Source organism: Pocillopora verrucosa, chromosome 4 (genome assembly GCF_036669915.1).
Source record: "Pocillopora verrucosa isolate sample1 chromosome 4, ASM3666991v2, whole genome shotgun sequence".
Lineage (NCBI taxonomy): Eukaryota > Metazoa > Cnidaria > Anthozoa > Scleractinia > Pocilloporidae > Pocillopora > Pocillopora verrucosa.
In genome coordinates, this window is record NC_089315.1 from 29,522,074 (window position 1) to 29,534,396 (window position 12,323).

The 12,323-nt window shown below is 38.5% G+C and overlaps 1 protein-coding gene across 1 annotated transcript; it reads right to left on the reverse strand.

Annotated features, from left to right (window-relative positions):
• Positions 1 to 34: 34 nt before the first annotated feature.
• Positions 35 to 12,244, reverse strand: LOC131779104 (nucleolar protein 6). Its single transcript, XM_059095639.2, has 26 exons — positions 12,101 to 12,244; positions 11,517 to 11,660; positions 10,767 to 10,886; positions 10,011 to 10,190; positions 9,732 to 9,900; positions 9,178 to 9,321; positions 8,755 to 8,915; positions 8,335 to 8,455; positions 8,159 to 8,223; positions 7,804 to 7,905; positions 7,329 to 7,444; positions 6,990 to 7,167; positions 6,307 to 6,426; positions 5,979 to 6,127; positions 5,409 to 5,628; positions 4,927 to 5,053; positions 4,207 to 4,361; positions 3,872 to 4,032; positions 3,175 to 3,327; positions 2,758 to 2,855; positions 2,029 to 2,153; positions 1,843 to 1,935; positions 1,408 to 1,596; positions 1,200 to 1,301; positions 1,044 to 1,097; positions 35 to 434 (listed from the first exon to the last, which is right to left on the reverse strand). Exons 1-26 carry the CDS (start codon positions 12,158 to 12,160, stop codon positions 333 to 335), a joined length of 3,408 nt encoding a protein of 1,135 aa, XP_058951622.2. The 5' UTR covers positions 12,161 to 12,244; the 3' UTR covers positions 35 to 332.
• Between the last annotated feature and the right edge of the window lie 79 nt (positions 12,245 to 12,323).

Genomic DNA, 12,323 nt, shown 5'->3' on the forward strand with positions numbered 1-12,323 from the left:
TTTAAAGAACAGAAGGGGCCAAGCATTAATATGATTCGATGAAGCAAATGCATCTTTACCTTTATTTTTAAAAAATTTTGGTGTAAGACTGTACAAGTTGAATCCGAGCAAGGGACACCGGTTGCCATTTAAAAAGAACAATTTCAACAGGGCCCTCTAAGATTTAAGGTACTTTACATTTTTGGCTAAGCTGGTATATTGCACCATTTTCTTTCATTCACGGTAATCGATAAGATTTTCAAGTTCACAGTGTTTTCAGTATCAGGTTTTTTTTTTTTTTTGAGAAGTCGTCTTATTTTTCAGGAGGATATGTTGGGTTGTTTTTTCTTTCCTCAACCATTCATAACCTCGATCTTTTTCACTAGTCCGTCTCCGATTGTTTGAAAGTCAGACAAGATGGCTGCAATATTTGGTATGAACCAGCTCCCACTCGACTGAAAAAAAAAAAAATTTTATTGTGAGGCTGGCTCTACGAGCAGGAAAGATTAAGCTCTTCCTGTATCTGATTTGCTACCCTTTCAAGCACGATGCAAATGTACTTCCGCCACTCTCCCCCCCCCCCCACGGGGAATTTATCGTGCCCTCGACGCTCTGCGGCTTAAGATTCAACTCATAGGAGTGAAGCAGTACCAAAATCAAATTTAAAACTTGAAAGTTCTAGTTAACCTGAGCAGTGCATTGGATCTTGCCGGGCACTTTGCTAAAAACACCCATGACAACATATTTTGTTCCTTCCACTGAAAAGTGGAATTTACAAATGGCTAAATCTATCATGAACCCTTTTTTATCGGTGTTCAGGGTAAACACACCTACATGTTTTAACCCTTTTAACTCCAATGATCTGATCGTTAATTCTCCCCTCTAGCTGCTACACATATCCTCGTAAATCAGTTATGAGAATTTAGTGTTAGATCAAGTTGATAAGTTGGAGTTTTCTCAATACCTGTTTGCAGGATGATGTATGGATATTATAGGGAGAAGTTATTAGTTAATCACTTCTAGAAGTTTAAGGGTTAAGCTATCTTTCGCATTGCGCTACTTACCTTTGCACCCTTTTGAGGAGTGGTTAATGGCATCTTATGCTGCGCGTGTAGAATCTGTTGAGACCAAATAACAGTCCGATTAGACTATAAAATAACTAACAAAGAAAACAACATTAATGAGGGGACAAAGTCCTACAAAATAAAAGGGGACTGCACCTTAAACGGAGCTGGTTCAAAGCTGTGAGGCTTCCATACAACTCCAACAATGTTCCCACCATAAACATCGTGAAAGAACATCGCAACATCTGAAAACGCTTCCTGGAAAAAATGAATTTCATGAACATCTTAAACTGTGATCTGGATATATTCGGCTTATCTACAGTCAACGTCCTCTTGATGTTACAAGAAAAAAATCTGTTTTTACCTTGAGTTCTTCGAGATACAACCACGAGGGGTCAAAATTGACGACCGGAAGTAAAACAGACGGACTTGATGATGAGGGTTCCTCTGTTGAATGCTTCACACGATCAAGGGCATGGCTTCTTCGAGAGAGGAGACGATTGTGAAGATGAATGATGACGTCATAATGATCCAATGGCGGACGGAAGATTAGCTGAGGCGAGAAACGAACGAAAGAAAAAAATTCACATAATTGGTTTTCAACCGATCCACATACTTCTGTAAAAAAAATTTAACATACAAACAAACAAACAAAGGGTCGGGTGGTCAACAATCTATTGTGCACATGCTGTATCTCTGCTAATCCATTTAGCTCAATCTTTCGTGTACTCAGAGCACCTCCACAATACACGATGAGTTTTTTGGTCGGAATTATACAATAAGTGTGAATCCATTGTACCTTGAAATCTGTTGTTTGAAGAGGGCACGTTTTAATTTGATGTTCCAAGATCGACTGCGACTCCCTCGCCAGCAAGGAAAGTCTATTTACAATCTGTGGTGTGGGAATTAAAAGATTAATTAAAAGCGCAATGTATCATTCACCTAAAGTAATAAAAAGCTACATGTAAATGCATGAAAACAGAACCTGTTTGGAAGGTTTGTCCTTTGTCCACAAAGAGGTAAATTTATCCTTAGGAGTAGAAATAAATACCGCCGGAAGCTGTGCTCTGTTGTTTGAAAACTTGGAAGTTATTTCCTGGTATTCTTCAGCTACGAAATAAGAGACAAAGTATCTAAAAATCGCAAGGAATAAAATCTAAGGGCTTCTGATTTCGAGGTGAAACGTAATGGCCAAGACGAGCTCGCAAAGACGAACAAAGAGGGACAAATGGCGAAGATGGCCTAATCTTATCTATCCTGCATATTGTAAAGATTACAAATCAACGGTCATTAAGCAAGAAAGGTGCTACACTTTGATAAGAAAAAGAGTAATCGTGACTTCAAGTGAAAAATTTAACTGTAAGCAGAGAATCCCATTTTATAATTTTTCTACAGGAGCAGCTTCAACTGCACTCCATTGATCCAAACTATAAAGACCCAGCGCTGTGACACACCATGTTTCTATTGCAGTTCTTTCACTATCCATAACTGAAGATTGGTCGAGAAAAATCGCGCCAAATTGTAAACCAATCAGATGCAGAACCAAATGAAATGGTCGCGTGATCACTTCCATTTCCCCGCTCTTCAGGCAGTTTGTTTGTTTTTACTTTACGCACTCATTGCCTCCTTGTGACATTTCCTTTGTTCTGAGCGACTGTTGTGATTTCTTTGGTTTTGGTATTGCGAAACTCAAAACTCAGCTCTTAAGACTCACCAGAAAAGTCGTTATTGAAATTAAGAATTATGGGCGTTGTTTGCCAATCGGTCGAGGATAGCAGATGAAGAAATCGAAGAAATCCGACGAGAGGAGACCTGAGGAAAAAGAAGATTTTAAATTCTCTCACTTTATCACACGCGATGTTGCACTGAAATTTTCGAAAAGAAACAACAAAACACTCCGAGGCCAACAGTTGTGATCCGATAGAGACTTAACAGTACTATTTGTTTCCTTTCATTTTATTTGGTCAAATTTTTTACTTTACGGTTTAGCCAAAACGGTTTTGACATTCTCTTGCAAAAGTTTTTTCACATGAAACTGAAAGTTCCATATTTTCTCAATAGTTCTGAAACCTCCTGTAAACATCTACTCACGTTTGAAGATTTCCATGGGTCTATACCCACTGCGGCTTACCTGGGAGGAGTGAAGGGGGCCGGGGAGAGAAACAGAGAGGCTACCAACAGCTCAATGCATTCTTCAGTCACGTGATCAAACAACAGTTGAGCCGACAGCCAGCGTTTAGCCAAACGTACAGTTCCGCTGTATCCACTGAACTGCTGTTGTATGCTGTGGGAAGTAAAAATGATAATTTGTGTTTGATCGTGTCCTCTCAACTCTGACGATGACTTCGGCGAGGGTTTTTGAAACCCTCAGTCACCACTACTGCTAGCAGTCCTTCTCAGGAATAACTGTGTACAATTCCTACATACGTCGAGCTCTAGAACTCGTACACTATAAGGATCTATTCCTATAAAGCACAATAATGTAAAAAAAAAAATTGAAACACTTTTCCCGCCCTTGGCATCTGCATTTTAACCGTGCTTGAAACAAGTTGTCTCTTTCGCCTTGTCGTGCTGGTCACCGGTTTAAATTGTTTTTCCGCCCTTAACACTAACAGGATGTATACCTTCCAACGCTTGCAACTTCTCTCTAGCTCTCTTGCACTCAGTACATGCAAAGGATGGGGGAACTTAGAGTGCTTAGATGCTCCTTTAAGAATTTTGTTACAGGTTGTTCTCGTGTTTTCTTTGGCACAATTAGTCCTAGTTTCAGTTAATTTCAAACACCCGAGATTGATAGCAAGAATCGTTATTATTTTTTTATAACCTACCCATGAAGAGTGCTTGTCAACAGCGGCAAATGTGTTATTTCCCGCTCCAGTTCTTTAGCTTTCTTCTCGTGATCCGTTTTTGACTCCTGTGTAATATCGCTTTTTTGAAGCAACACCATTTCACGGTAGTGCATAATCTTGACTCTGAACACAAAACCATCCTGCATAACAGCCACAAAGAACAAGAATACGATTAAATCACGCTACAATGCTACCCGTTTCGGTTATTGTAGCTGTAGTTTGAATAAAATACTCAAAGAATTGAAGTCAGAGGCCAAATGGTACAAAAAAAGCGTTAAAACTTATATCCAGGAAATTCTTTTACAGCAACCGACCTTCAGTACGTCTACATGTTGACGTGAAGCAGCTGTAACAAGTGAACATTCGCTCTTCAGTAAATCGGCAAGTCTGATGTGAAATGCCGCTTTGATGTGTTGAATGGCGGTCAAATCGTCCGGCCATTTACCGCTTGTCTCAAACTGCAAGATAACTACGAGAGAATGACTTTAGATTCTTCCACGTATCTTCCAAAATGACCTGACAGCACAGAGTATAACGAACAAGTGAACGAAAAAGTAACTTAAATTCCCCTCCCCTCCACTCACCGCTCCTTATGCTCATTTTAGTTGTAAAGAAAGAGAGTCACTATGGTCCAATCGGATAATTGCTAATATTAACGGAGAAATACTGTTTTACTATGATACTTCTCAGGCAGATTTTCACAAACAGAAAAATACATTTGAAACTCATAAATTGCAGACAGGAATGTACTAATTAAAAATAGTATCAAAATTTTCTAAGTTCAGCATAAGGCCTATTCGTTTTTAAAACTGCTGGGAGAGTTGCCAACCAGTTTCTCGTTTCGCTAGCTTTGCTGTGCTTTGAGATGGTATCCATCACACTGTTAGTTCTTACACAAATATGAAGGCTGCATGGGTGAAATATGCGCGTTCAAAGCATAGAAACCTTAACACATATACATCCGAGTGTTTTCATGCGGTTATCATCTCACAGATACATGCACCTTGCACAAAAATGATCAAAACACTAATTACCTTCCATAGCTGGACACCAAGTGGTGTTCTTTAGTTCAGACGGCAGCAATACATTGTCTGCTAAGTTTTCATTGCCAGGTTGCGGTTTCACTTTGCTATTTTTAAAGCAAGCTCTAGGGGGAAAAACCTAAGGACAAGAAAAAAAACATAACGATATACTTATTTTCAACTTTTCCCCTTCCAGCGATAAGCAAGTAATTTTTCCTCACAAGTTATGTACATTTTTTTAAGAAAATGATCAGGAAAGAGAAAACTATGAGTGGGACGGTGTTATGTTTATAAGCGCCAAATTATCTTTACTTATATAAAAGGGAATGCCGAGCTACTATAAGAGAGAATAGTTAATCAGATGCGATAAGATTCGGATCAAATACGTTTTAAGTGCTCGTAAATTTTTGTCAACGAAGACCTCTCTAACGAACAGACGCACGGATTTTGTGAAGTATGGGCAAGAATGGTTGGAAATAACCTCGATCTACTACCTCTGCTCCTCTGAACACCGGGCTTATTCCCTGCAACGAGCTCACACTGAGCGGCAGCTCCAACGCTCGAATCTGTTTACACAAAGTGTCGTAAACTTGATTCACTCTCTGTGAGTCCTCCTCGCCTGTTCCGTCGTTAGATGATTCAGCATGAGTCTGAAGTACACAGTCCAGCTGACTTGCAACGTAGGTGAACGACGAAGTGTCGACATCTCCGTGTCTGAAAGAAAAAAGATCCAATCAAACCACGTATTTCCGGGTAATACGAATGGGGAAAGCGTGGGGAGGGGAGGGTGAAGAGGACCTCTCAAGTTCCACTAATTTTCTTTATTTTCCGACTTCCCAAGCAGAACTAATTCTCCCTTTTTTCTGGCAACATATCCTATTGCTTGTAAGCGTTGCAAAAAGAGCCGAAATTAAATGGGCACAAAATGTACTGGAGTTTCAGAGGATTAGAGCTGTATCTAATGCAATAACAGTACTATAATCCTCCATCTGAGCTATTATACTTCACGTTACGCGCATCAATCATAACTTTTTCAAAAGATTAGTTCAAAATGTGATCATCACCTTTGAAGAAGGTGTTTGATAATTCTTTCACAGATAGTTCGTTTTTCTGCTATACTGTTGCACGGCCATAACACCGCCTCCAGGATTGATCCATCTTTAAAGCGGCGCAACTCAGACTTCTCACCCCAAAATGATCGAAAAGATATCGCCTGGAAAAAAAAAAGCATAATCTTGTTTGTCACTCGCGTAGGTTTATAGTGCAGTACTGAATGACTTGGAATGATTCAAAGGAACTTTATAAAAGACAAACCTAATGGTTTTTCAGATTTAGTGTGTTGAGCTTTTGGGATGTTTGTGAAAGAAAAGGAAAGCAATGACGATCACTAACCTCTGCGCTGTCGGCTGGGGGTCCTGTGTCAAGCACGACATCAGAGTGATCAGAGTTCAACAGCAAACCCAGGGTCAAAGCCTTCTGACTTTTGTCGGGTGGAGTCTTGCTAACTGGCCACTGATGAACATGTCGTGATAAAATATTAATTCGAATTATAATGGTTCAACTGAACGAACTTAACATTCTATGTAAAGCATATACACATAACGACAAGTTTATGATCAGCACTTTTACACTGCGTTTTTTGTTTGTTTCTGGTCGACTGGTTCCTCGACTGGTTAAAAGTAAGACAAAATGAAGCTTTTTCCCAGCGCTAAATGACCAGAAGCTGACTTGCCATGAACTAATGGGGTGGGAAAAAAAAGAGTTTTTAAACCATACATTTGAGTGAGTTGGGGCTTGAGGCTACAACAATAGTACACAGCCAAAATTAACACTGATTGCACTCTTTTTTCCTCCACACATTACATTAAAACAGTCAGAAAATGAGAAGAAAAAAATTCCAATTCCAATAAAATTCACCAAAATATGCCAGCAATCAGCACATTTCACAAATCCTCTGAGAAATACACTGCCTATTCTGAATGATTGTAACCTGTACTGTTGCCTACTTTATGTCATAGTTGGGTTACTTAAAATCTTTCTAGCTCCCTTCATATTGATCACTATTTAGTTTGTACCTGACAGGGAGCCTGTGGCTCAAAGCACAGCATGTCTACTCTTTTTCCTAGACCCTTGTCAACAAGATGAAGTAGCCAATCAGTAACGACTGGGGTCCAGTCTCCAGGATGGTCAATAAGGTGACTGAGAAGGTCATCCTTCTTGCAAACCTCTTCTAAAGAACTAATGTTTGGAATTCTGCAACAGATACATCAAAACATTCACCCCTGTTCTCCATTACTTAAGATTCAGAGGGCTACAAAACATCTGAAATTCAGTATGCCCCTTAAGAAAGAAAAAGCCCTAACAAACAGAATTTTGGATCAAAAAACTAAACATCTACAATTAAGAATACTTACTGTAGAAATTGATCAAATGTTTGTATAAATGGTACAGACTTCATAAAAAGAATCTCAAAGCCGTCCATAAAACTGCTGTCCAAATATTCCAAAGATAACCTGGCCTCATGCTGTAACTGTGGAGTGAATGAAAACAGCCACATATGAGTCACTCTTCATTTAAATTAGCAATACCATTATTATACAGAGAGTGCCTTGTTGCCTGTTTCCTTAAACAGGATCCTTAGAGAGCTCCAGTGTTATTTTGTTCAAGAATTGTGATATTCATGAAAAGATTGTAACTGTAAGGAGAAATTAGAGGCTAGTCATTTTTTAGGGGTTAAAAGATTGAAGAAAATTCTTGATATATGAGGAGTAACAGTCTTACAAAAGTTCTCTTCAACCAAGCAACTTCCACTTAGCATCAGCCTGAGAGTTTAACCATGGATTCCAATTTTTATAAAGATGCTTACAAAAATAATTACTATTCACTCACTCTTTTGTACTGAGCCCCAGTCATTCCTGCACACAGGTTTAGGTAACCAGATGGGTCAACAAACACCACATCAAACCCTGCATGAAAATCTGCCTTTGATGGCTGGAAAAAAAACAAAGATAAACTTTTCCTTGTTCTTTTCAGATTTTCTTTCCTCTTGTCTTCATTTGTTTGAATAAGGTTTGCATTTTCATTTGTACTTTACATTTAAAAGAAAATCTTCCATCTCATCCAATCCTTCCATCTTGTGGCAATTTTAAATGATACCCAAAGGATTAAACAGCAAATAGATAAAAAGCTCCTTCGACAGACAATTCAAGTCTGTAATAACTAATATCACTAATATTTATCATACCACATTAGTATCATCACTGTTTTCCCTGGTCATTGTTACCCCTTCTTTAGTCCAATCAGTTGATCCTGAAAAGAGTGAGACCAATATTTATTTAAAAAGTATATATATTTTTGTCCTATAAAGAATAAAAAAAAAACAATGCATATTTAGAGAGAGATTTGCTGTTAAATACTTACCAAGGAACTGTAGGAAAACTCTAAGGATCTGATATGAACTCATCTGCTTGTTAATTTTCTTTATAAGTAGTAAATGAGAGATGAACATAGACACTAAAAATCCAGTGCAGCCACCCTGGCCCTGTGTGGAGAAATAACAATAAGTTTGGTGACCGGGTTGGGACCATGAAATTACTGTGCTGTCACAGGGAACCTTCCTCGCTTCCTGTGGTAACCAAATCTCAATAATGGTATTTGCCCTGCCATCAAACATGAGAGCCTGCTAAAAGCAATCAAACAACAAGTTTTCACAGTAGAAACAGGGCCATATTTGCCCATGTCAACAGCACAATTTTCATTTTCAAACCTGATTGCTAAATCTTTGTTGCACCTCTCTGAAATGAAAATCATAGTCGTAAATAGTGATGATGATGTCCAAACCTTATCAAGTTCCCGCTGATGCAACCAAACTTTGATAAGAGCCACAGCATCTTTCATTCCTGGAAAATCTGTGATGCACTTGTACAAGTAGTGAAGGTGTCGTTCCAGGAACATGTCAGACAATACTGAGGCATTGTAATGAAAGGTTGGTAACCCTGTGTCTAAATAATATTGAAAAGGAAAAACAATTAGAAAGTTGAGTCAAAAAATCTAAAATGCAGCACTCCTATATACAGCTTTCACTGTTTTCACCCTTTCACCCCTAGTGACCAGCATCTAATTTCTCTTTACAATAACATCCCTGAATCACACATTAAGGTCATGAGAATAAAGGAAATGATCACCAACTAAGGAAGATATTGATTGTTAAACAAATTCTTGTCAGCATCCCTTAAGATATGTAACCCAGAAGTTTTATCTCACCATCTGCATCATCAGCCACACCCTCCTCTCCTTTGAACCAGCGCCGTCTAACATTGTTCCTGGTTGGAGAAAATCTCTGAGGCTTGAATGTGCCCTCTGATAAAGAGGGATGCAATCTGATGACAAACTGTTTGCCAGCTTTACCTACACAAAAAAGAACAATCGATTTATTTATACTGTATTTACTGCATATTAGAACATAAGTGAAGTTTCTAAAGATCTTCAAACCACCTGAATTCTAGCTTTTCACTTCACATACCATCTCTTACTTTTAGTAGTGAGTACCATGATCTTAACTGGAAGAACTGATATGAAACTTTTACAAACCAAAGAAAAATTTAGACTAAAATTATTTATAATTTATGAGCAACTTAAGAGAGAAAAATTTGCTTGTTTCTTTGAAGGATTTTTATTTAACAACATAGCCAAGAGGACAATGTAAACCTGCTTAATAACGAATGATACACAATGGCATCCATATTTATTTCACACCATAATGAAAACCTTACAACAACACTTCTTTGCAGGCTACATGTACACGTGAGCAACCTCACCTTCTGGTTTAAGCACCAGGATTGGCCTCAATACTTCTCCATTCATGTGACTGAACTGGACACTCTCAAATAAAGAGCTGTTTACTAAATGTGATGCTATGATGGATAGGTACAAAGCTCGCTTGTGATGATATCTGAGGTTTAGGTAATCCTTATGTTGAAAGCATTCCTAACATGAAACACAAAGATTATTTTATTAAAAAGTGCGCTATGTAGTGGTCACTCATTGGAGTTAAAAATTAGTTCTGTAGCTTAAAAAATAGTTTCAAATTACATTACCTTTGGCATCTCAACAGCAACATCCACATTCATATTTGGTTTAGTTACGGTACCAAGAAGGTAACTCCCCACAACTTTCACACTAACTGGTCTTCTAAAGCAGAACTTTCCTTTCACAGGTGAAAGGCTGGATGGAAGAGGAAATTTGGTTTCTTTGGGAAGCCATGAGTGATCTTCAATCTGTAAGAAAATTAGTAAGCTAATAACACATACATGGCAGTAAATGCTTGATATATTGATGAGCTACTTGTAAAAGTGATTTACACAATCATGTACTTCACTTCCAAACTAAATACCTGCCACACAATTCTTAAATTAATGCATATAATTCTACATAGTTATGAACACATCTTATAATTAGCAGTAGAGAAAATAAGGTCTGAAAAAAAATTTAGGCCTGTACAGAATCTGAATTCATGACCTCTGTGATTCCAGTGCAGTGCTTTTATCCAACTGCACTGACAAGCCAACTGGGAGCAGGTCAGTTTGTTGGTACACATATATATGATTTTCATATATTCACACTCATATAAATTTTATAATGTTAGTTCACAAAATTTTGAACAGGATCAATCAATCATCCTTTTATTGATTTTTTTCCTTTATTGTCATCACATGTCTGCTTAATGTTATTTTGATACTGCAAGGAGAAATTCTGTCTTGGTCACTCCTGGGAGTTAACCTGATTGGTCACCAACCAGAAGTTCATGAGTAAACCACTCATGCATTGACATGTCACTTCTCAAAACAACTTACCTCGTGTACCATCTCTCCATCAGGTAATGACAACAGAAGAGTATTGAGTTCATGCAGGACTTCATCAAGAGCTTTATTCCTGTCTTTTTTTGGTTGTACTTCAGCAAGAAGTTCAGTTATCTTTAAGAGAGTTGATTAAAATACACTGTCAATAGCTGGTATAGATTGATTTATGCACAGAATACACTGCACATGTACATCATTCCATTTCACAAATAGATACAGTCTGCGCTCGAGCAAAGTGACAGATTCAGCCAAAGCTTATCCCAGCTTCCATGGCATGAAACAACAAGGAGTATAACCTACCTCCCCCCTCCCCTCCCTGAATGGGATGCAAGATTATCCCCCAGCATTTCCTCAGGCTTCCCTAACAATTTGCAGCTACAAAGTTATACTCCTGGGTGGAGAGAGTCACTGTCGAAGGCCCAAGAACACAATACATAACCAGGTCAGGTTTCAAACCCAGACCTCTTAGTGCAGACTCCAGTACACAAACCACTGGGATTCATAAAAATCTTCTAAACAAAATCTTGACTACACCAAACAGTGGCAAGAAGCCTCATGAATCTGCGAGTCACAATAGACTACTAGTTCACTTTTTCTTCTGCTGGATGGATGGATGCTGGATGGCCATTTGATTCAATGACTCAAATGAGAGCTGGTTAGGGTGATGATAACATTGACAAATGCTACAACTTGATGTCTTCCTAATTCAAATCTTGGGGAAAATTTAGAATGAAAAGCACAAACCTGCATACGGAAGAGACTGGACTTGAAAAGATTTTCAGTTTCTTTGAGAGAAGTGATTTCCTCGCTTGTGGGTGGTCGGTACAGACTGTCTTTATAGTTTGTTGTCTTTGTATCGTTTTCTTCTCCATTTACAACAACAGCTTTCTAATTAAGACATAATGTGTAATCATAGCATCAATGACCAAAAGGGCATCTCAAAGAAGTTTAGTTGAGCTGTCAAGAACGTTGTCTACATAAATGATGGACCAATTGGCTGATATCTGAGATCGTTACACTCATCCAACCATAACATGCTACAGCTCTACTTTTTGCAGCAGCCGGGCACTCAGATAACCATGTTTCTTGCCACATCCTGGTATTTTAAGTAAACTTTCAAAGAAATCCATCCAACTGTCATGCTAATCAACGGCAAAATACGGAACCACTGAGGTCCACCTTATCCATGGACGTTCATAGACAAAACAGGTGATGGTAAATCTAATGAGTGGTGCAAGTGTGATGTTGTAACTGGTGAATGCAGCTGTTTTGTTGTTTACCATCGACAACAACTACATTTATATACATTAATTCGGGTCCTTTCGTACCTTTTTCGATATATCATCAGCCCCAAAAGATTTATCTGTAGCCTTTGCTCTACGTTTCATTATATTGGTTACAACGTTTCGCGATCAGATTTCGCAAAACAAATTAAACCTTTGAAAATCTTTCTTCGCTCAGTCCGTCATGTCCTCCACGTGGGTCAAATTTCTCATCAGGGAGGGATCGCACGGGCAGAAATTTACATTGATCCTGTTAGATCAGCGGTAC